The sequence below is a fragment of the Sebastes fasciatus genome, chromosome 11 (genome assembly GCF_043250625.1).
Source record: "Sebastes fasciatus isolate fSebFas1 chromosome 11, fSebFas1.pri, whole genome shotgun sequence".
Classification (NCBI taxonomy): Eukaryota; Metazoa; Chordata; class Actinopteri; order Perciformes; family Sebastidae; genus Sebastes; species Sebastes fasciatus.
In genome coordinates, this window is record NC_133805.1 from 9,348,284 (window position 1) to 9,373,571 (window position 25,288).

General features: G+C 41.4%; 2 protein-coding genes across 2 annotated transcripts; both read left to right on the forward strand.

The window, feature by feature from the left end:
- Positions 1 to 3,706: 3,706 nt before the first annotated feature.
- On the forward strand, positions 3,707 to 8,976 carry LOC141776648 (solute carrier family 22 member 13-like). The gene is made up of 10 exons (XM_074650373.1): positions 3,707 to 3,920; positions 4,022 to 4,125; positions 4,271 to 4,425; positions 5,291 to 5,459; positions 5,545 to 5,665; positions 5,937 to 6,031; positions 6,149 to 6,363; positions 6,713 to 6,821; positions 7,103 to 7,309; positions 8,417 to 8,976. The coding sequence occupies exons 1-10, from the start codon at positions 3,798 to 3,800 to the stop codon at positions 8,484 to 8,486; spliced, it is 1,368 nt and encodes a 455-aa protein (XP_074506474.1). The 5' UTR covers positions 3,707 to 3,797; the 3' UTR covers positions 8,487 to 8,976.
- Positions 8,977 to 18,378: 9,402 nt separating this feature from the next.
- LOC141776664 (solute carrier family 22 member 13-like) lies at positions 18,379 to 25,176 on the forward strand. The gene is made up of 11 exons (XM_074650405.1): positions 18,379 to 19,008; positions 19,096 to 19,199; positions 19,308 to 19,462; positions 19,722 to 19,890; positions 21,004 to 21,130; positions 21,514 to 21,608; positions 21,733 to 21,947; positions 22,267 to 22,375; positions 22,874 to 23,080; positions 23,525 to 24,794; positions 25,011 to 25,176. The coding sequence occupies exons 1-10, from the start codon at positions 18,634 to 18,636 to the stop codon at positions 23,601 to 23,603; spliced, it is 1,635 nt and encodes a 544-aa protein (XP_074506506.1). The 5' UTR covers positions 18,379 to 18,633; the 3' UTR covers positions 23,604 to 24,794; positions 25,011 to 25,176.
- Positions 25,177 to 25,288: the final 112 nt, after the last annotated feature.

A 25,288-nucleotide genomic window follows, 5' to 3' on the forward strand; every position in this document is an offset into this window, starting at 1 on the left:
TATGAGCGAGGATACACTAGTGTATCCTGCACGGAAGTCTTTTACCGACCGACACGCCCCCTTATTGGATATCAGTTACTGATTGGACGCTGCTGATCAGATTGATCTGATAACTTTACCTCTCAACATCACTGGAGTTTTATACCGGAGTGAAAACAGATCACAGAGTAACGTTTTATAGTTTAGTTGTCTTCTGATTCACCATCTAGTTATAATCTGTGTTAACTGAAGCTCTGAGCAGCAGCAGAAGGACCTGCAGTAGCTCTCCTTCACACACCGTCAGTGAAGCAGCCTGACAGTCAGAGGGGTTTATAAGACCTGACAAACTGACTTAAAATCACTCTGCATTTTTTAGAATGATTTTTCTTTTCATGATCTGTTATTTCCCCCGTTTACTTTATTAATGAAACTATTAAAGTCAGAGAGAAAAGGAGAATATGTCTGTCAGCAACAAACACCTTTTACATCATTTATCCTCATTCAGTCACATGAGGCTGATGATTCCTGAATGTCGGGTTTGATATGAGTTACATCATTTACATTTTCCCTTTAGCCTAATAAATAATGTCCAGTGTTCAAAAAACACCACAGTCATATTCTGGGTTATGAAATAATTAACTCACAATCAGAATATCAATAACTACAGACGCTAATAATGAATAAATAATATAAAGTTATTGATCCAGTAGAGATGGTTCCTGAGCCTCTAAGCAGTCCACAGCAGAAATACAGACTGCAGCTTGCACTTGTCTTTATTAGTATTAGTACAGTTCAGACACAAACAGCTGTTAAAGCTGACTGACAGCTGATCCAGATGTGATCAGCTGCTGCTGTCATCAGAAACGGACGTCGCTTCACGTGACGCTTCAGAGGAAACGACCGTCTCATGTCTCTTAAATCGTATTTCCTCGTTTCCTCTCTCCTCGCATGGTTTCCTTGCGTCTCTCCATGCTTCCCTGGTGGGAGGGACTAAGACGCAAGGAAAAGACGCAAGTGAGGGAAACAGGGATGCAATTAAGAGCTTTGGGATGCAGCCCTGGGCTGCGTTCCAAAGCTCTTAATTTTCGTTTCCTCGCTCCTCGATCCTCGCTTGAACCGGAAGTTGTTCTGGTGCGCCATCTTGAAGACCGTCCCAAAGCTCTTATTTGTGCATCGAGGAGCGAGGATCGAGGATCGAGGAGGCTTGCCGGAGGAGCTATGAGCGAGGATACACCAGTGTATCCTGCACGGAAGTCTTTTACCGACCGACACGCCCCCTTATTGGAGATCAGTTACTGATTGGACGCTGCTGCCGATCAGACTGATCTGATAACTTTACCTCTCAACATCACTGAGTTTCATACCGGAGTGAAAACAGATCACAGATTAAACGTTTTATATTTTAGTTGTCTTCTGATTCACCATCTAGTTATAATCTGTGTTAACTGAAGCTCTGAGCAGCAGCAGAAGGACCTGCAGTATCTCTCCTTCACACACCGTCAGTGAAGCAGCCTGACAGTCAGAGGGGTTTATAATCAGCTGCTGCTGTCATCAGATACGGACGTCGCTTCACGTGACGCTTCAGAGGAAACGACCGTCCCATGTCGCTTAAATCGTATTTCCTCGTTTCCTCTGGACTGAAGGCCACTTCATCACTCTAGATACTGTAGATTTAACAGATACCTGCTGTCTTCAGGTGGCTGTAAAGGAAAGGCCTTCAGTACAGTTCTATTGTCATGACAGACAGAGCTTTATTCTGTCTAGCTGGCATTAATGTCATAACCACTGGTTGAAAAATCAGCATTATCATGATGTCGAACAAATTAACTAAATTACATATTATACCAAATAGACTAGAAATTATTGAAAAGCCTCATAAACCACCAAAAAGAATACAGAAAGTTAGTGATTTCAGTTTTTTAGTGAACTGTTGGATTTATTATGTACAAAAGTGCTTACAATGACCTGAAATAACCTGCTTATAAGGGAAGCTGAAAACTGTTGTATTGTTTCATGATTGCTCAATAACTGTCTCTCAATTATTAGCTTCTCAGGGCATAACTCAGGGTGAAGGAATGAAGGACTTGGGGCTGTTCAGTTGTTGTTGCACTGTTTTGTTCCTTGAGGAGGTGATTCGGTGATTGTAGATTTCTATATAGTCACATTGTAATAATCTTGTAAAGGCTTTGAACTACTCAAGGGCGAGGACAGGGGGGAGGCACACAGGACTGCATGTTCTGTTCTTTTCACAAGGTCACGGGAGGATGGAGTCAGAAGAAGAAACAAAAAAGAAGATATGCAGCAAAAACATCACGTGCCATAAGCTCATGACTATTGATATTGTGTAAACCATAAAAACGCTGGATCAGGGATAGCTCGGGGTTCAGACTTCGCGAACTGACCCATGCATTGTATGTTGTCAGGGACACGTTGATTGGATCCAGAATTCTGTAAACTCTGTTATCTTACTTATGCAACATTAATTGTTCGGAATAAATTGTATTATTATGCTTTAACCCGTCTGTTTGGAAAATCTCTTTGTCACACAAGATTAACCAACACGTAACTGTGCCCTGACCTCTTGGAGGTAGAGGGCCGGTTCCTTCAGAACTCAGGCTGATTAATCCTCATATTAGACTATGATGTCTGAAGGTTGGCAAACATGCTGATCAACCATACTTCTCTATCATTGACCATGTTTATTGACTTGACTTTTCATCTATAAATGCGTCAAAATTGAAAATTTGACTGAAAAGAAAATCCGTGGGGATTGAGGAGTGGTGACCTCTGACCCCTACGGTGGGTAACGTCACAGAAGGCCCACTCATAAAATGCACTGACTTCACTGGTACCGAATCTCCCTCCAAACTAAATTGTAAAGCTGACGGCCCCTCAATATGAACTGATCAATACAATCAAACTTTATTGTCCACCAGGGTGGATTTTTCTCTTCGGCTCACAAAACACAGAAAACAACAGACAGCAGTTAGTAAAAAACAGAGACAGGTTATGTTACACATTAAAAACAGTTCATGTCAGTGTCTGTGGCTCAGCTCTGCTCAGTCACTGTGTTGAGTTAAGAGTATTGATGGCATTTGGGATGAAAGACTTTTTAAACACATGTATAGTTGCCAGAGGGGCTCTATAGCGCCTCCCGACTGGCTGCAGAGAGGATGGGAGCTCTCTGCCAGGATGCTCCTCGCCTTCTTCCTCGTCCTTTCTGTAAAAAGTTGAGTCAAGGGCTTTTGGGGTTTACCACCTATTTTGCCTGCCATTGACACGATCCTAGACAGTTTATTCTTCTATCTACAGTGTAGGTGACCGTACCAGGCAGGAAGGTTAAAGGTTAAAATCCTCTCAACAATAGTTTTGTACACTAATTCTAAAATCTGCCGGCTGACACCGAGGCCACTGAGTTTCCTTAGAAGATAAAGTCGCTGTGAGCATCTCTTGAAGATATACTCTGTATTTTCAGAGAAGCTCACCTGGGTGTCCAGGACTGTACCGAGGTATTTAAAGTGTTCCACAGTTTCAACATGTTGGCCATCAAGTGAAACTGGCTCTGTGATCAAATGTTGTTTTGTGCAGCACATGATTAATTCTTTCGTCTCGGCCACATTGATTTCTAGCTGGTTAGTGTGACACCGTGTTTGAAGGGCTGTAGTGTGGGCCAGATAGGCAGCTTCACCTAGTGGGTCTGTTTCCTGTAAAAGACCAACTAAGACTGGATCCTTCAGGCTGACTCTAACCTGACCACAGAGGAGCAGCTGAACCTGACTCTGCCCCGGGAGGAGGATGGGACCTTCAGCAGGTGTCGGATGTTTGTCCCTGTGGACTGGGACATTGGTGCCATCAGGGAGTACGGACTCAATGAGACCACAGGGTGCCAGAATGGATGGGTGTACTTCAACACGCTGTATGAAGCCACCATAGCCACTGATGTAAGTCATAGACCTGTCTCATAGTCATTTATAATATACAAATATCAAATCATCTTTATAAAATTCTCCTTTACTAACCATTTTGTTTCATATTTCTACAGTTTGATCTAGTTTGTGACCGGGCTAATTTGTTGGAAGTGGCACGAGCCATGTTGATGGCTGGCATTCTTCTTGGTTGTCTCTTATTTGGACCTTTTGCTGAATCGTAAGTATACTTGACATTGTACAGAATATGTGTTCTTGACGTTGCATCATGTTGTTCAAACAAAATCCCATCACACACTTCCACTCAGAAAAAGGAGGTTATAGGCTATCACATATGCTGATCGGAGGGGTTTTATCTGTTACAGGTTTGGTCGTAAACGAGCAGCTCAGATTCCAGTCATTTTGATGCTCATATTTAGTTTAACAACTGGATTATGTCCAAACGTCTATTTATATTTTGCATCCCAGTTCATGGTGGGAATTGGCTACGGAGGTTATCGGCTGAACTCCGTCATATTGGGTACAGTATGCTCCTTCATCTCACTCTCCTTCAACTTTTACAACAATTCAGGGTTTTATGATTCATAATTTGAGATGTTCATTATAGATTTTGATATTAATTAATGATTGATTATTAAAGCTGAAGTAGGTGAGATTGGAACAAATATGATTTTAAAAAAGTTATTTTTATAAAACGGTCGCTATATCCTGACGGTAGTGCATGGGAAAGGGTAACCTGAAAAAAAATCATGTGCCTCTGTGTCCTCCGGTGCTCCTAATGGCGTCTGCAAGATTTCACAGGCCGGAGGAAAACAAGCAGTCAGAGCTGATCTGAGATCTGCTCTCTATGAGAGCCAGCTGTCAATCACTCACGAATTCCGACCAAACGGTCAAACTAGGCAGCGCTGATCAAATATGAATCAATATTCTGTTACTGCCTATTTCTCGCCTCAAATGTTTTCAGAAACATCTTGTAGTGTACGGTTTAGCTGTAAAATGAGAAAGTTTGTGACCCGACAGCCATGTTGAGATATCTTGAAGGAACGCCAAGCATGGGTCACATGACAATAGGAACGCTCTCTCAATGAAATTACCTGTGATTGGTCAAAGTCTTCCATCACGGGCTAGATTTTCTAAAGCCTGAAAACAGAGCAATGAGGAGGTGCAGAAGTCTAGTTTTCTCTCAGAACACTTAAATTACAATATGCAGAAAGATTATTATGGAATTTTACTATTATAATTTATTGATGTGTTCAGGTTTCTTTTTTTTTTACTTGTCTAATAACCTTTTACAATGTTTTGTAAATTTTGGGCCACCATAATTCTTGGTAGGGATGTTCGTGTACGGAATTCAGGGTTAACTGTCATCGATTTCCTGTTTCTAGCCACTGAGTGGACCGGAACGTCCAAAAGATCATGGGGATCATGTGTGGCTCAGCTATTTGGTGCACTTGGACAGTGCGTCCTCGCTGGTGTGATCTACTTCATCAGAGACTGGAGAATGGCTCAACTAATCGCAGCAGCTCCTCTTGCAGTTACTGCTATTTACATATGGTGTGTGCATTGACTCTCTTTTTATTAGCCTCCTTTGTTTTAAAAGTAAATTATTGATAAGTGTCACTGCCCTTGCCTCTGACAGGTTTATTCCAGAGTCAGCCAGGTGGTTGTTGGACAGAGGAAGGACAGAAGAGGCAAAACAGCTGATTACCAAAGTGGCAGCCATAAACAAACGCACTGTTCCAGAGTCTCTGCTGGAAAAGGTACTGATTCTACACAAACATTTTTATATTTTATATTTATGGTGAAAATATTATTACATAAGAAACACTACAACCAATTGACTGTGTAAGTTTTTAGGACAACATTACAAAACAACTTACATGAAGAGTTAACAATATAACAGAGTTCATCACCTTTCTGACACAGTGTGAACAAAAACTGAATACTTTTTGAAAGGCTGTTGGATGACATGATTTGCAAATACAAGATAATGTAAGCATGATATTGTGTCCGCCCCCCTGTGCATTACAGATTGTTGAGAAAGAAACTGAGAAAAGGGGAGGCATAATAAGTCTTATGCAATCATCTGTGCTTAGGAAGTATTTCTTTACCCTAACATTGGCATGGTAAGTTACGTTTTATGATACACATAACAACTCTGAGCCTATAAATTATGCATTGAGATGCTTAAGTAATAATACATTTTGCAATTCATATTTCAAATTGTTTTTGTTTTTCTTCAGGTTCTCACTGAATGTTGCCTACTTCTGCATTTCATTCAATGTGGGAAATTTTGGCTTGGACATCTTCCTGACGCAGTTTATGTTTGGTCTGACTGAACTACCAGCTCATATACTTTGCATCTGGCTGTTAGAAGCAGTGGGGAGAAAAGTGTCACTGATGTCAACTCTTCTGATTGGGGGCTTCGTGTGCATCTCAATCCTAGCTGTTCCTAAAGGTAAAGCACTTCAGATGGTGTTTCTCTGGTTTCTGTCTGTTTTTAGATACAACAGCAGCTAGTGGCTAGGTATGGCAACGGTTGTTAGTTAGTTAACGGATTGGTTTGCCTTAAAATGTAGTACAGATATTCATGTTTACCAGATGGTGTATGCTAATGATGTAAGTGGCATCCTCATTTTTCTTCTAGCTCAACTAGTAGGTTGACATTTTTTGGTTCAGAGTAAAATCTCAAAAAATATGGATGGATTGCCTAATTCTAAAAACAACCTCACAGGGTCGCTAGCATGTTTGCTTGTTCTACAGTATTTTTTTTTTTATTTATCCGACACTGTGTTGTTCTCTTCAAGGTAATGCTGTTGCTGTTACCACGTTAGCAATCTCAGGACGTTTTTTCTTAAACTGGGCAGGATCCGTATGCAATGTGTACGTTCAGGAGCTGTTCCCAACATCTTTTCGGTAAGCCGTCCCCATCTCCATCCAACACGTTTCTATTCAAGATAAAAGCATTGATTAATGGCAATACAACCACTATTGTATGTTTGTGAAGATTCTCAGTCATCCAGGTCACGGTATCCGAGTAAGGATGAGAAGTGAAACGTCTTGAAGTCCAGTTGCTGCTGATTTAACCCTTACTCGAACCCCTATTGTACACTTTTATTATTTGTACTGTACTTAAACTTATTTTAACTATGAAGGTTTATGAGATTTAATTAAGTTTAGTATGATACATGTTTCAGACAAACAGCGTCTGGTTTGGGCTCCATTGCGAGCAGAGCTGGTGGTTTGATGTCCCCGTTGCTCAACATGTTGGCCGTGTACCACTGGTCCATACCCACCATCGTTTTCAGCAGCCTTACACTGATCAGTGGAGCTCTGAGCTTCGTGCTTCCTGAGACCAGGAGAAAAGAGCTTCCCGATTCAACCGAAGAGGCCGAGGGCAACAGGTAAAGCTGCATGCGTGACTTAGATAAATCAAGACAGCATTTAGTGTAGGTTTTAAATGAAAAGGTGAAAATGACAAATATTTTGTAGGAATTGAGATTTTTTTATTTTTAGTTCAGTATGAATAACTGTCTGTTGACATTTCAAAATTAGAACAGAGCTACTTTTAATCAATCTTAAAGGTGCAGTGTGTAGGATCTGGCGGCATCTAGTGGCGAGGTTGCAAGCGTGCAGGAGAACTATTCGGTGGCCGAAGTGGAAACATGAAAATGCGAATGGCCCCATCTAGAGCCGGTGTTTGGTTCATCCGTTCTGGGCTACTGTAGAAACATGGCGGCCGGCTCTGTGAAGAGGACCAAGGCCCCAGGAAGAGCGCCGGTCGTTGAGCCCAATTTTCGTAGTGGCCAAACGGCGGTACTGGAACTTCCGTGTCCGTCACGTGAGGCCATTGGGCCCAAAAATACTTTTTCCCATAGACTTACATTGGGAAAGAGACGTCTGTAACTCAGAGGATAATTTCTTTTGAGGTGAATCAATTTCCCAGTTGTAAAACGCACTAATAGCCGAATCCAGAGTTATTTCCCTTCCTCCGTTCATGTGAATGAGACCCAGACCGAGGCTGGAGCGAGGGCTGGGAGGTGGAGTTAGCAAGCCGTGACAACAGCGTGACGGCTGCGACCCCATGACCAAGCGGACGCTACTCACCTGCTCCATGGGCCCAATGGATGTATAAGATCGCCGGAAGATCCAGGGACTTTTCCAGTTGGAAATCGAGCCATTTTGGCATCATGCGCCACTGAGCAACTTTCATAGGAATGAACGGGGCCCCACCTCCAAATACATCTTCGAATAGATCCCCCTAAATGTTACACACTGTTCCTTTAAGTCATCGAAAATGAAAACTTGAACCAGATTCCCTTTTATCATTTGGGCTCAAGAAGGACGGTCAAACAACTCATTTTGTTTCCGTAGTTTTTTTTATAAATAAAAAAGTTACTTTGACAAACAAAATACATTACAGAAAAGGTAACATGTAACAAAACGCCCCACATTGGGACACCAATCCAACTGAACTAACATACTCTTCTGTGTATTCCTTTCTCCCACAGAAACAAGACAAGCCTGAAGAACCAAAGTGAATCAAACAAGCCTGCACAAAGCAAATCTACCAAACTGTAGTCTGAATACTTCAATTACTTAACGTTCGTTGTTGCTCTGTTAGCAGCAGAGACTCAGGATAGTAAATGTTTATTGGTCAGCTGGTCTGTCGGTCCACTTTGGTCCATCATCATCACACATTGCTGTAGATATTCATGTTTTGGTGCCTCCATTTTGTACACAAGAAATATCAAATTCTAATTGGAAGATTGGCATGAAACTTACGAGTACTTTCATGCTTTCCATTTTGGACACTCCATTGGTTTTCTTGTTGTGCCACCTACATGCCAAATGTCAGCACACAAGATATCTCAAATCTTAAGAGCTGATAGCTGTGGAAGTTACCGACAAGGTAACAAAACCCTTTTATTTTTAATGAAATGATGTCTTTACCTCTTGTGCCAGACTCAGGACAAAGTAGCATGTTACTTAAAATATTTGCTGTTTTCTGAGATCAACTTTCTACTGAAATACGATTGCAGAAGCTGTCAATAAAAAAATCTTCACACTGATGGTCTGTGGATTTTTCTGAATGAGAGAAAATCATACTATTATTGAGTTTCCCAAATGTAATCGTTTAATCCTTTTGGGAGGCACAAACCAAATACCATTCACCTGTTGTATTAGGATGACGGAAGAGGTCTAAACAGCGGAAATCTGAAACATCTGCAAATAAAATGGAAACTATCTGCAAGGAGGTAAATGGTAAAATGTGTTTTTTTGTGAACCAAACAGCTGCTAAGAGCTTGATTCAAGCGGAATAGTACAACAGTCTATTTTAAAGAGAGTTGACAGCAACCTGAACTATTTGAAATGCTACTGCGATAGCACCACCTCCTGGTCCGTTGACATAACTATACAAGTAAAGTAAAATTTAAGCATCCCAAGATCTTGACTGTTACAGTAAACACATCTACAGATATGTTTATTTTGATATTTTTTGCCGATCTCGTGAACGTGATATCTCAGGAACGCCTGGTGGGAATTTCTTCAAATTTTTACACATTCTTGGACTCGAGGTTGATTAGATTTTGGTGGTCAAAGGTCAAGTCACTGTGACCTCACGTCCGTTGTTAAGAAGGTTTGCAGTTCACCTGGGCTGCGTTCCAAAGCTCTTAATTGCATCCCTGTTTCCCTCACTTGCGTCTCATCCTTGCGTCTTAGTCCCTCCCACCAGGGAAGCATGGAGAGACGCAAGGAAACCATGCGAGGAGAGAGGAAACGAGGAAATACGATTTAAGCGACATGAGACGGTCGTTTCCTCTGAAGCGTCACGTGAAGCGACGTCCGTTTCTGATGACAGCAGCAGCTGATCACATCTGGATCAGCTGTCAGTCAACTTTAACAGCTGTTTGTGTCTGAACTGTACTAATACTAATAAAGACAAGTGCAAGCTGCAGTCTGTATTTCTACTGTGGACTGCTTAGATGCTCAGGAACCATCTCTACTGGCACAATAACTTTATATTATTTATTTATTATTAGCGTCTGTAGTTATTGATATTCTGATTGTGAGTTAATTATTTCATAACCCAGAATATGACTACGGTGTTTTTTGAACACTGGACATTATTTATTAGGCTAAAGGGAAAATGTAAATGATGTAACTCATATCAAACCCGACATTCAGGAATTATCAGCCTCATGTGACTGAATGAGGATAAATGATGTAAAAGGTGTTTGTTGCTGACAGACAGACAGACAGACTCTCCTTTTCGCTCTGACTTTAATAGTTTCATTAATAAAAGTTAACGGGGGAAATAACAGATCATGAAAAGACAAATCATTCTAAAAAATGCAGAAAGTTATTTTAAGTCAGTTTGTCAGGTATTATAAACCCCTCTGACTGTCAGGCTGCTTCACTGACGGTGTGTGAAGCAGAGCTACTGCAGGTCCTTCTGCTGCTGCTCAGAGCTTCAATTAACACAGATTATAACTAGATGGTGAATCAGAAGACAACTAAACTATAAAACGTTACTCTGTGATCTGTTTTCACTCCGGTATGAAACTCAGTGATGTTGAGAGGTAAAGTTATCAGATCAGTCTGATCGGCAGCAGCGTCCAATCAGTAACTGATATCCAATAAAGGGGGCGTGTCGGTCGGTAAAAGACTTCCGTGCAGGATACACTGGTGTATCCTCGCTCATAGCTCCTCCGGCAAGCCTCCTCGATCCTCGATCCTCGCTCCTCAGAAATCGAATCCTTCATTTCCTCGCTCCTCGATCCTCGCTTGAACCGGAAGTTGTTCTGGTGTGCCATCTTGAAGACCGTCCCAAAGCTCTTATTTGTGCATCGAGGAGCGAGGAGGCTTGCCGGAGGAGCTATGAGCGAGGATACACCAGTGTATCCTGCACGGAAGTCTTTTACCGACCGACACGCCCCCTTATTGGATATCAGTTACTGATTGGACGCTGCTGCTGATCAGACTGATCTGATAACTTTACCTCTCAGCATCACTGGAGTTTTATACCGGAGTGAAAACAGATCACAGATTAAACGTTTTATATTTTAGTTGTCTTCTGATTCACCATCTAGTTATAATCTGTGTTAACTGAAGCTCTGAGCAGCAGCAGAAGGACCTGCAGTATCTCTCCTTCACACACCGTCAGTGAAGCAGCCTGACAGTCAGAGGGGTTTATAATACCTGACAAACTGACTTAAAATAACTTTATTTATTTATTAGAATGATTTGTCTTTTCATGATCTGTTATTTCCCCCGTTAACTTTTATTAATGAAACTATTAAAGTCAGAGCGAAAAGGAGAGTCTGTCTGTCTGTCAGCAACAAACACCTTTTACATCATTATCCTCATTTCCATTCAGTCACATGAGGCTGATGATTCCTGAATGTCGGGTTTGATATGAGTTACATCATTTACATTTTCCCTTTAGCCTAATAAATAATGTCCAGTGTTCAAAAAACACCACAGTCATATTCTGGGTTATGAAATAATTAACTCACAATCAGAATATCAATAACTACAGACGCTAATAATGAATAAATAATATAAAGTTATTGTGCCAGTAGAGATGGTTCCTGGGCCTCTAAGCAGTCCACAGTAGAAATACAGGCTGCAGCTTGCACTTGTCTTTATTAGTATTAGTACAGTTCAGACACAAACAGCTGTTAAAGCTGACTGACAGCTGATCCAGATGTGATCAGCTGCTGCTGTCATCAGAAACGGACGTCGCTTCACGTGACGCTTCAGAGGAAACGACCGTCCCATGTCGCTTAAATCGTATTTCCTCGTTTCCTCTGGACTGAAGGCCACTTCATCACTCTAGATACTGTAGATTTAACAGATACCTGCTGTCTTCAGGTGGCTGTAAAGAGTCACCCGAGTAAAGGAAAGGCCTTCAGTACAGTTCTATTGTCATGACAGACAGAGCTTTATTCTGTCTAGCTGGCATTAATGTCATAACCACTGGTTGAAAAATCAGCATTATCATGATGTCGAACAAATTAACTAAATTACATATTATACCAAATAGACTAGAAATTATTGAAAAGCCTCATAAACCACCAAACAGAATACAGAAAGTTAGTGATTTCAGTTTTTTAGTGAACTGTTGGATTTATTATGTACAAAAGTGCTTACAATGACCTGAAATAACCTGCTTATAAGGGAAGCTGAAAACTGTTGTATTGTTTCATGATTGCTCAATAACTGTCTCTCAATTATTAGCTTCTCAGGGCATAACTCAGGGTGAAGGAATGAAGGACTTTGGGCTGTTCAGTTGTTGTTGCACTGTTTTGTTCCTTGAGGAGGTGATTCGGTGACTGTAGATTGGTGACACATTGTAATAATCTCCGGCAGCATTTGGAGAGGCTTTGAACTACTCAAGGGCGAGGACAGGGGGGAGGTACACGGGACTGCATGTTCTGTTCTTTTCACAAGGTCACGGGAGGATGGAGTCAGAAGAAGAAACAAAAAAGAAGATATGCAGCAAAAACATCACGTGCCATAAGCTCATGACTATTGATATTGTGTAAACCATAAAAACGCTGGATCAGGGATAGCTCGGGGTTCAGACTTCGCGAACTGACCCATGCATTGTATGTTGTCAGGGACACGTTGATTGGATCCAGAATTCTGTAAACTCTGTTATCTTACTTATGCAACATTAATTGTTCGGAATAAATTGTATTATTATGCTTTAACCCGTCTGTTTGGAAAATCTCTTTGTCACACAAGATTAACCAACACGTAACTGTGCCCTGACCTCTTGGAGGTAGAGGGCCGGTTCCTTCAGAACTCAGGCTGATTAATCCTCATATTAGACTATGATGTCTGAAGGTTGGCAAACATGCTGATCAACCATGCTTCTCTATCATTGACCATGTTTATTGACTTGACTTTTCATCTATAAATGCGTCAAAATTGAAAATTTGACTGAAAAGAAAATCCGTGGGGATTGAGGAGTGGTGACCTCTGACCCCTACGGTGGGTAACGTCACAGAAGGCCCACTCATAAAATGCACTGACTTCACTGGTACCGAATCTCCCTCCAAACTAAATTGTAAAGCTGACGGCCCCTCAATATGAACTGATCAATACAATCAAACTTTATTGTCCACCAGGGTGGATTTTTCTCTTCGGCTCACAAAACACAGAAAACAACAGACAGCAGTTAGTAAAAAACAGAGACAGGTTATGTTACACATTAAAAACAGTTCATGTCAGTGTCTGTGGCTCAGCTCTGCTCAGTCACTGTGTTGAGTTAAGAGTATTGATGGCATTTGGGATGAAAGACTTTTTAAACACATGTTTAGTTGCCAGAGGGGCTCTATAGCGCCTCCCAACTGGCTGCAGAGAGGATGGGAGCTCTCTGCCAGGATGCTCCTCGCTTTCTTCCTCGTCCTTTCTGTAAAAAGTTGAGTCAAGGGCTTTTGGGGTTTACCACCTATTTTGCCTGCCATTGACACAATCCTAGACAGTTTATTCTTCTATCTACAGTGTAGGTGACCGTACCAGGCAGGAAGGTTAAAGGTTAAAATCCTCTCAACAATAGTTTTGTACACTAATTCTAAAATCTGCCGGCTGACACCGAGGCCACTGAGTTTCCTTAGAAGATAAAGTCGCTGTGAGCATCTCTTGAAGATATACTCTGTATTTTCAGAGAAGCTCACCTGGGTGTCCAGGACTGTACCGAGGTATTTAAAGTGTTCCACAGTTTCAACATGTTGGCCATCAAGTGAAACTGGCTCTGTGATCAAATGTTGTTTTGTGCAGCACATGATTAATTCTTTCGTCTCGGCCACATTGATTTCTAGCTGGTTAGTGTGACACCATGTCTGAAGGGCTGTAGCGTGGGCCAGATAGGCAGCTTCACCTAGTGGGCCTGTTTCCTGTAAAAGACCAACTAAGGCCATGTCATCCGCATACTTAAACAGTCTAAAATGTTTCTCATTGGTCATAAATTCATTAGTAAAAAGAGAGAATAGCACAGAGGAAAGAACACAGCCCTGTGGGCAGCCTGTCTGACATGTTCTCCCTGACACAGACCCTCTGATCCACACAACTAACCCTGTGTTGATGTTGAGATCAAGGAGCCTTTTCAGGAGAATATGCGTCTTCATTGAGTTAAAAGCTGAGCTAAAATCCACAAATAAAGCTCTGGCATAACCTTTAGGATGCATAAGGTGTTTTGTGGACGGTGTTAAGCAGTCAGCACAGCGTCGTCTGGGACTCTGTCGCTCTTATTTAAGCGAACTGGAGCAGATCTAGCTTAGTAGCCACTGTGCTGGTCAGGTGGCTGGCAAGAACTCGTTCCATGGTTTTACACAATATGGAGGTTATTGCGATGTTACGTGCCTGCAGGGCCAGACAGGCCTGCAGAGTTTTCTCCTGTGTTGTTCTGCCCCTCCTCCTTGTCTTGCAGGTGCTTCCAGGATAAAGAGTTAATGGAGGTGATTGGAGTCCACCTGTGCAGAGTTTGCCAGCTGCAATTAGCTCACACTAATTCCATCCAGCCAATCGCTGTCGTGGGCTGCCCATAAAAGAGGCACACTCTGGGCTCTCTCGCTCTCTCTCTAACTCATTTGTAATGAGGTATTTGTATGTTGAAGTCTCTTGTTTCCAGTGGGAAAGGACAGATAAGGTTTGTGGTAAGGAGGTAGAGGGCATAGGTAAGTCTGGGGTACCCTGTACACTTGCACGTAGGTTGTTTCATGTCTAGAAACACTAGGTTTAGTGGTTGTTGCCATCCCATGTATGTTTTGTAAAACTGCTGTTAGTAGAGAAGTTAGTCAGCCTTTTTGTTTGTTGTGTTTAAGAAGACAGATTTAGTTAGGCCTAGTTTTGGTTTCTTAATTTTGATTATTTGGCAAAACTATATTGTCCCTACCTCCCCCACATTTGTGAACCTTCCGTTGTACTGAAATAAACTTACAGTTTGAAACTTCACGTTGACTCTGTTTTAATTTGGTTGTTGTTTAGTTATTGTTCCACTTTGTGGACGTAACAACACTAATTCTAAAATCTGCCGGCTGACACCGAGGCCACTGAGTTTCCTTAGAAGATAAAGTCGCTGTGAGCATCTCTTGAAGATATACTCTGTATTTTCAGAGAAGCTCACCTGGGTGTCCAGGACTGTACCGAGGTATTTAAAGTGTTCCACAGTTTCAACATGTTGGCCATCAAGTGAAACTGGCTCTGTGATCAAATGTTGTTTTGTGCAGCACATGATTAATTCTTTCGTCTCGGCCACATTGATTTCTAGCTGGTTAGTGTGACACCGTGTTTGAAGGGCTGTAGTGTGGGCCAGATAGGCAGCTTCACCTAGTGGGCCTGTTTCCTGTAAAAGACCAACTAAGGCCATGTCATCCGCATACTTAAACAGTCTAAAATGTTTCTCATTGGTCATAAATTCATTAGTAAAAAGAGAGAATTAGCACAGAGGAAAGGACACAGCCTTGTGGGCAGCCTGTCTGACATGTTCTCCCTGACACAGACCCTCTGATCCACACAACTAACCCTGTGTTGATGTTGAGATCAAGGAGCCTTTTCAGGAGAATATGCGTCTTCATTGAGTTAAAAGCTGAGCTAAAATCCACAAATGAAGCTCTGGCATAACCTTTAGGATGCATAAGGTGTTTTGTGGACGGTGTTAAGCAGTCAGCACAGCGTCGTCTGGGACTCTGTCGCTCTTATTTAAGCGAACTGGAGCAGATCTAGCTTAGTAGCCACTGTGCTGGTCAGGTGGCTGGCAAGAACTCGTTCCATGGTTTTACACAATATGGAGGTTATTGCGATGGGCCAAAGATCATTTGGCTTACTTGCGCCTGGCTTTTTTAGCACAGGCCTAATTATTGTGAATTTCCATGATTTTGGCACAGTGCATGTGTCTAGGATATATAATTAATTAGGCTTTTTTAGGTACAGTATGTATTTATTTAGCCTATTTATCTTCTGTTACCTCGATCATGTGCTTAAATAATGTTACACTTTTATAATATGACCACACTATCTTCTTGGCTTTTATTTTGACATGTTTGCCTTCACTTCCTGGTCACGTGACTGCCGTTCTCCGCTCCTCGATTCAGAAGAGAAAATGACAGAAAGAAACTTGAAGAAACTAAATCGGATCGTTTTTTTAATTTGTTTTTTTCGTTTTTCGTTTGGAAACAAAAACAAAACAGAGCACCACGTGATTCCGTTTTTGGTTTAAAACGAAAAAACGAAAAACCCACGTGACTTCCGTTCTTCAATTCAAAACGAATAATGAGAAAAGGAATTCGCAAAAACAAACAAACGACCCGGTTTGGGTTCGTTTTTCATTTTTTGATTCAGAAACGAAAAAATAAAAAAACGTTTTTTCCTTTCTGAATTCGAGGAGCGAGGAAACGAAAATTAAGAGCTTTGGACGTACCCTTGGAGTTCAGGCACAGCAGCCCCTTCATTTCATTGGACAGCATGTGAACGAGCATGTCAGGAGCCAATCAGCTACTTGGAGCGGTTAAGTGGTACATTGGCTCGTTCAGTTTTTGTAGTCTGGTCTGCTAGTTCACTGCAGTGAGTTCGATGCACATGTGTGTGATGAAGGTTGTCTTGCTGGCTGTATAAGAGGTTATGTGCATCAATTAAGATGTAAGTATGCTTTATATTTGTGCCTTCAATGTACATGTAAGATTAGTGAGTGTTTTATTGTGTGTATTTTGATATATTTCGGGTTCAACCCCCCAGAACCCTATCCCTAGTCCCGTAAACCGCAACACACATCAGACATCACAATGGTTTTAAGACAAAAATTCAGATTTTTATTTTCAGAAATAAATTTATTTATTGTAATATAAATAAACATTCTTTCTTTCTTTTTTCTTTGTTCATTTGTTAACCTTAATTCAGAAAATGAGGAAGGCACTGGTATTTATTTATTTTTTAATAATTTTTAATTATTTTATTTATTTATTTATATTTTTTGAGGGCGACCAGGGCCCCACAGAAGGTGGCACCTTAGGCGCCCGCCTATATGGCCTATGCCTAAAGCCGGCCCTGAGTCATATGCTAATTATGACAATTTCACACAAATAGGATAAAAATGATGAAGTGATGACATTTTGGTCAGACAATGATGTAAACTGGAACTTTACTGGTTGGCGGAGGCATACAGCAACGAGGTGGTAATTCTAGTGTTTTGGCGGAGGACAGCGGTTGGGAATGGAGCGACGATGAGCTGGACGAAGAGAGCGAGGAGGGTTTAACTGCTGTGACAGCTCTGCGGGAGAGACTCTGCATGCCTGTGTCTTCAAACAGTTTAGTTTATAAACTCACTATACTATGTTTCTTACTGCACACAGCATCCTTGGTGCCAGCAGATGGTAATGTTGGGTGGTCAGTCTGAACATTTCTTAGTTTAGCTGGAGTGTGCTTTTGTTTAAACCTCCTGCCATTGTACCTGTGTAAATTACACAACAGGTATAATGAGGATGCACTTGTTGAGCAAATCTGATAATGATTTATCAAACGCACAGAGAGCTGCAGAAGTCATTGGGTTTGTTAATTTTTGATATTTTGGTTTCTTTTGAGCACGGAGTAATGTGATCTCAATGCAAACCAAACTGTCTTCTCTTATATAAAAAAATATCCAACACACCTTTAGTGTTTGACTTCTTCATGAACAATCTATCAATTCTGCTTTAGGACTTAATCAAAAAGAAAGTGCTAGCAGAAAGGTTTGATAAGTCCGCATATTGTAAAAGCACTTTCTATGAGAGATAAGAAAAGTTATGGTAGACTGTCTGCAGAGAATCATCATTCATTGTGCATGTGATTATATTATTAGCTGTGCAGAAAATATCAGACTATACTGAGTTAAGACACCCTAACATTCAAAAAAACTGTTTGGGAATTTTGCAAGATTGCTAAAATGTTTGTAATACGACCATTATGAAAAAACGTTGTTGATCAATGAATGCTGAGGTCAATTTAACTGTGGGCTTCCGGCCAAAGCACACATATGGTACATAAGCATTTCACTGCGCATAATACTTGTATAATTGTGTATGTGACGAATAAACTTTAAACTACAAACATATGTTATGAAGATATCACAAGGTACACAAGTGACATAATCATAACACCACCTCTTTATGTAATTAAATATCCACTGTAATGGCAATTGTCATATCTGCAGTTGACATTCCAACACCCCGAGGAGTAGGCCAAAGTTTAACACTGTACCTTTAGATAATCTCGGGGCCTCACATGTTCAACCTTGTCACCATAAGCATTAAAACAGTGACCCAACGGTTTTATCTTCTGTGACTATAAACAACAGAGGGCTGAAGTATGTGTTATGTCTTGTGATGCTCTGTTGTCTGTTCTGTGCTGACGTAATGATACACTTTCTATTTTTCTCTTCTTTATGTATGTATAAATCCTGACTACTCTTTGTGTTCGGGGCTCACTTGCCACAGTCCACTCAGGTGGCTGTGCTCGTGAGTCCATCTGCAGATGCTTTTCTTATTAATATATGCTTTTTTATTACATTTACTTGAAAGACAAGTTGTTACCTTGGTTTGTGTCTTGAAACCACAGAAACTGCCACCACAGCACTTAAATGATGTCTCGTCATTCCTGAAACACAGTTCAGGGTTTAAACATTAATGGCCATCGTTTAAAGTTCATCCTCCGGCAACATATCTAACTGAAAGTCATCCCTCTGAACATGGCTGATTTTGGAGAGATTCTCAGGAATATAGGAGAGTTTGGATTATTTCAGAAGATCACTCTTTTTGCTCTTTCCTTCCCAAATGTCATTTTTGCTTTTCTCTTATCCAGTGTATTTTTCATTCAGTCCGATCCAGAGCGACACTGTAAGACAGACTGGATCCTTCAGACTGACTCTAACCTGACCACAGAGGAGCAGCTGAACCTGACTCTGCCCCGGGAGGAGGATGGGACCTTCAGCAGGTGTCGGATGTTTGTCCCTGTGGACTGGGACATTGGTGCCATCAGGGAGTACGGACTCAATGACACCACAGGGTGCCAGAATGGATGGGTGTACTTCAACACGCTGTATGAAGCCACCATAGTCACTGATGTAAGTCATAGACCTGTCTCATAGTCATTTATAATATACAAATATTAAATTATCCGTAATTAACCATTTTGTTTCATATTTCTACAGTTTGATCTAGTTTGTGACCGGGCTAATTTGTTGGAAGTGGCACGAGCCATGTTGATGGCTGGCATTCTTCTTGGTTGTCTCTTATTTGGACCTTTTGCTGAATCGTAAGTGTAGCCTACTTGAAAGTGTTCTTGATGCTGTATCATCAATGAAAATCCATCACATAAAGAAAGAGATGGTTATGCTGACTGAAGGAATTTTATCTGTTACAGGTTTGGTCGTAAACGAGCAACTCAGATTCCAGTCATTTTGATGCTCATATTTACTGTAACAACTGGATTATGTCCCAACTTCTATTTATATTTGGCATCCCAGTTCATGGTGGGAATTGGCTATGGAGGTTTTCGAGTGAACTGCGTCATATTAGGTAGTGTACTCCATTATCTTACATTTGAAGACTGTTTCTTTAGCCAGTTTCTGAAGCTACCTTTCATCTTAAAGATAATGGTCATCATCCATATACTGTACTGTATACTGCTGTAACATCACTGTAATTCTTGTGACAGTAGCTAAAGCATTTTAGCCAGCAAGTTTTTGTCAGTTTTGAGGCTCCATAATTCTTGGCAGGGGTAGAGGTGTCAGCGTAATGAATTCAAGTTTGACTGTCATTGATTTACTGTTTCTAGTCACTGAGTGGATCGGGCCGGCCAAAAGATCATTGGGTACATGCGTGACTCAGCTATTTACTGCAGTTGGACAGTGCATCCTCGCTGGTGTGATCTACTTCATCAGAGACTGGAGACTGGCTCAACCAATCGCAGCAGCTATTCTTGCAGTTGTTGCTATTTACATATGGTGTGTGCATTAACTATTTTACTGTTGTTTTTAAAGTAAATTACAGATTACTGATAAATCACTGTCACAAAGGCTCCACACTTTACTGGACTCTGTGGGTAATACTCTCCTCCTATCACAAGCACGCATTCGCCCACTAAACATTTGCATAAGCACAGCCTGGCAATCAGGTCTTGCCTATCCGAATATGTATGGAGTAGGCTGGATCCCGTGTCCTGTGCAGTTGGGTCTATTCTCTCTTTTTTTGCAGCATTTGATGGATAGAAGGCTGTCTCCTGCAACTGTTAAAGTGTATGAATTTCGTCCTGCCACGAGGGTTTTGGCGACAGACCGGTCATTGGTCACCCTCTTGTGAAGCAGTCCTTGCAGTGGGCCAGGAGATGCGTGCCTCCTCCCTGCAGTAGGAACTACCATTGGTGCTCAAGGCCTTGGTGAAGGGTCCCTTTGAGCCTTTGGAGCGCTCCTCTCCGGAGGCGTTGTCATTCAAGACAGCTTTGCTGCTTGCATTGAGCTCAGCAAAGAGAGTGTGTGAACTAACCGCCCTGTTAGTTCACCCCAGTTGCTTGCTCCTTTGTGGTGACCGCAGTGGGGCTACCTTCAGACCAAAGACCTGCCCTCTTTTTGACCCCAGCAGGGCTAGGCCATAACTAAACCCATTTAATTTGTGTTCTACCTGGGTTGGGTGCGGCCCCCTACTTCTCCTCTGTGGCGGCATAGATTATAAAGAAGCTGGGCTGCTGTGACTAACCTCTAGCCGGTTGGGATCAGTGTGGTTGTGTCAATGATATGTTGCGGCAGGGCTTGCATTCATCACTGTTTCCATAGAGTCCAGTAGAGGGCGGAGCCTACAAGTTTAAGATATTGTAACCCTAGTTCTATAAGCACAGGCGGAGCCCTTTACCAAGGGGGCCCTGCCGCTCCTATGCCACTTGCTGAGGAGGGAATAGGATGGCACGTAATTGTGTAGGCACATCCTGATTGGCCGGATATGCTTATGCATGAGCGAATGCATGCTCGTGATTGGAGGAGAGTATTACCCATAGAGTCCAGAAGAGGGCTCTGCCTGTGCTTATAGAACTAGGGTTAAAATATCGTAACCTTCATTTCTGACAGGTTTATTCCAGAGTCAGCCAGGTGGTTGTTGGACAGAGGAAGGACAGAAGAGGCTAAACAGCTGATTACCAAAGTGGCAGCCATCAACAAACGCACTGTTCCAGAGTCTCTGCTGGAATCTCTGCTGGTACTGATCCTTCACAAAAAAAATGTTTTTTTTTGCCATTGTATCAACACTTAAATTGAATATTACATATACCGGTAATAGCAAACACATGATGTGTATTTATGGTGAAAATACTATTATATATGAACATGTCTAAAATATAATGAACAGTCTCTGAACTGTGCCAGAGAGGTCTTGACTCAACTTTTGAGGCAAACGTTGTATTGGATTATCATGGTTTGGAAACATTACAATCAATTCGACTGTACTGGATTGCAGTGTGTCACCTCTCTGACATAGTGTGAACAAAAACTGAATACTTTTTGAAAGGCTGTTGGATGACATGATTTGCAAATACAAGATAATGTAAGCATGATATTGTGTCCGCCCCCTGTGCATTACAGATTGTTGAGAAAAAAACGGAGAAAAGGGGAGGCATAATAGTTCTCATGCAATCATCTGTGCTAAGAAAGTATTTCTTTACCATAATATTGGCATGGTAAGTTACATTTTATGATACACATAACAACTCTGAGCCTATAAATTATGCATTGAGATGCTTAAGTAATAATACATTTTGCAATTCATATTTCAAATGGTTTAATTCTTGTTCTGTTTTTCAGGTTCTCATTGAATGTTGCCTTCTACAGCCTTTCATTCAATGTGGGAAAGTTTGGCTTGGACGTCTTCCTGACGCAGTTTATGTTTGGTCTGACTGAACTACCAGCTCATATACTTTGCATCTGGCTGTTAGAAGCAGTGGGGAGAAAAGTGTCACTGATGTCAACTCTTCTGATTGGGGGCTTCGTGTGCATCTCAATCCTAGCTGTTCCTAAAGGTAAAGCACTTCAGATGGTGTTTCTCTGGTTTCTGTCTGTTTTTAGATACAACAGCAGCTAGTGGCTAGGGAGGCAACGGTTGTTAGTCAGTGCACCTCTTTGGTGCACACAGGTGAAATATCTCTGGATGGGTTGCCATAAAATTTAGTAGGCTATACAGATATTCATGGTTCCCAGATGGTTTACCCTGATGATGTTAGTGTTTTTTCCTCTAGCTCAACCAGCAAGTTGACATTTTCAACCTCATAGGGTCGCTAGCATGGTTGTTTGTTCTGCAGTATTTTTTCATTTATCCGACACTGTGTTATTCTCTTCAAGGTAATGCTGTTGCTGTTACCACGTTAGCAACCTCAGGACGTTTTTTCTCAATCTGGGCAGGATCCGTATGCAATGTGTATGTACAGGAACTGTTCCCAACATCTTTTCGGTAAGCCGTCCCCATCTCCATCTGAGTTTCTCCATCTCACTGTTCTCACTGTGTTCATAAGAGTGATATATACAATAAGATAGTAATATAGCACTTGCCTCTGATTCGTTGTGACACCAATGTGTTTACTGTTGGCTTGTCTGCTAACAAAGGGAGAGCTGTGTCCGTATGCTCGGCACAAAGTCAAACATGTTTCCGGTGGGTTTTGGCCTTTGCCAGGGTTGTCCCTTGTCACCGATCCACAAATTATTTCATATTACACAAACATATGATAAAATAACAGAAATTATAGCATTACTAGTAATTAGTAAACATTACTAATTATCATTTCATTGTTTGTTAATAGTAAAATAACTATTTACTAAGTTTAATTAATTATCAATTCACCATTTATAAAATATGGTTATTATAAAGTGTTACCGAAAAGAAGGTTGCTAACACCATGATGGAATACTTTAAAGTATGTGCACGTCTGAGCTCTGTAAGTTTCTGTTTCAGACAAACAGCGTCTGGTTTGGGCTCCATTGCAAGCAGAGCTGGTGGTTTGACGTCCCCGTTGCTCAACATGTTGGCCGTGTACCACTGGTCCATACCCACCATCATTTTCAGCAGCCTTACACTGGTCAGTGGAGCTCTCAGCTTCGTGCTTCCTGAGACCAGGAGAAAAGAGCTTCCCGATTCAACCGATGAGGCCGAGGGCAACAGGTAAAGCTGAAAGCCGGCGGCGTCTCCCGATAACATCTTCATCAAGACTCTGTACAGTCATACACTTGTCCTTGTTAGTGTGCAGTATAACAACTGCATGTGTGAATTACTGTAGATAAGTCTGTTTGTAAATCTATTTATTGTGTATGCTTCAGTGGTTAAGCAGGAAACACTTTGACTTAATCCAGTTCTTAGTATAAAGACAAGACAGCTTTTATTATAGGTTTTAAGGGGGAAAATGACAAACAGTGCAAACATTTTGTAGGAATTTAAATTTTACTTTAGGGAGGACTGTCAAACAACTCATTTTGTTTCTGTAGTTTTTTGTTTTTTTTAAAGATTCAAATGAAATACAGAAAAGGTAACATGTAACAGAACGCCCCACATTGGGACACCAACCCAACCGAACTAACATACTCTTCTGTGTATTCCTTTCTCCCACAGAAACAAGACAAGCCTGAAGAACCAAAGGGAATCAAACAAGCCTGCACAAAGGGAATCTAGTTCATATTTACTCTGCTAGCAGCAGAGACTCAGGATGGTAAATGTTTATTATACCCCCGCGACAACATAGTCGGGGGTATATAGCACTCCGCGTGCCCGTCCGTCCGTCCTTCCATCCATCCTTCTGTCCGTCTTTCTGGCCGTCCGTCCATTCGAGTGTCACACTTTTGTTTCCGGAGTAGAACTCGGAAACTATTTAACTTAGGAACTTCTAATTTGGTATGGTGGTTGACAGTGTGGTCTAGTTGTGTCTTTTGGGGGTTAGAAGTCCAGGATGCCCAACATTTTTGACATTTTGGCCAAAAAAATAGATTTTTTTCGACTTCAATTTGGTTACCGGAGTAGAACTCGAAAACTATTTTGCTTAGGAACTTCAAATTTGGTATGATGGTTGACGGTGTGGTCTAGTTGTGCCTTTTGGGGGTTAAAAGTCCGGGGTGCCTATTTGTTAATTAGTTCATGCCCATTTATTCCATTAGTTCCAAAAGGGCAAAACCTTTGGCCCTACTTTAGTGGGGGTCAAGCAGTGAGCGGGGGTATGTGAGCCATGCTTACTTTTGCCTTGTTGGTCAGCTGGTCTGTCAGTCCACATTGGCCCATTGTCATGCAACTACTGGCCACATTGCTGTAGATATCATTGTTTTGGTGCCTCCCCTGAGCATTCCTCGAGCCACCAAATTTCCACCTGTACACAAGACAAATCAAATTCTAATTAGAAGATTGGCATAAAACTTATGTAGTACTTTCATGCTTTCCATTTTGGACACTCCATTGGTTTTCTTGTTGTGCCACCCTCAGGCCAAATGTCAGCACACAAGATATCTCAGATCTCAAGATCTCACTTGAGAAGTCAAAGATCTCAAATCGTAAGCGCTGATAGCTCTTGATGTTACTGACAACATTCATGCTCACAAGGTAACAAACCCTTTAAAGTAAAATTACTGTTTTTTTAAACGTACTTTAAAATAGTACAAGTACAAAAAATGTAATCCGTTACTTCCTCCCCTGACTTTGCATACATGATATTATGATGCTTTAACTACTGATACTATTGTCAACAACAGTTGTCTGAACTGAACTTTAAGAGCATGTGTTTTGTGCCACAGATTTTATCTTTTCTTCACATGTAGGCTATAACCAATAATAACAGACTATATGATAGCCTGTAACTACAGAGAGGTGTAATAGCCTTCAAAGATCAATCTCTTGGGTGCCTGGGTTAGCTCAGTTGGTAGAGCGGGCGTCCATGTATTAAGGCTTGGTCCTGACCGCGGCGGCCCGGGTTCGAATCCGGCCTGTGGCCCTTTCCGCATCCACTCTCTCTCTCCCCCCTTTCAAGACTCTATCCACTGTCCTGTCATAAAAAAAATGGAAAAATGCCCCCAAAAAAAGAATAAAAAAAAAAAAAAAGATCAATCTCTTCAAGCACCAATAAAATGTAGGCTGATACTGTTGTTAGCAAGGTGTCATTTCAGGTCAATCATTTTTCTTTTTTGCAACACACATAGCTGTTAAAAGCCTTGTAACTCAATCTATGATGACTTTTATAATTGTTGCTTCAATAAAAAATATTTCATGGTGCTGGTTGAAAACTTTCAGAAACACATGGCTCTGTTTTTTCAACAATTGTCAAGGTCAAGATGTGTTTTAAGCTCATAAAAAATTCAACATCTTCGGAAAACGAGGGCAACATTTTCAAATCAG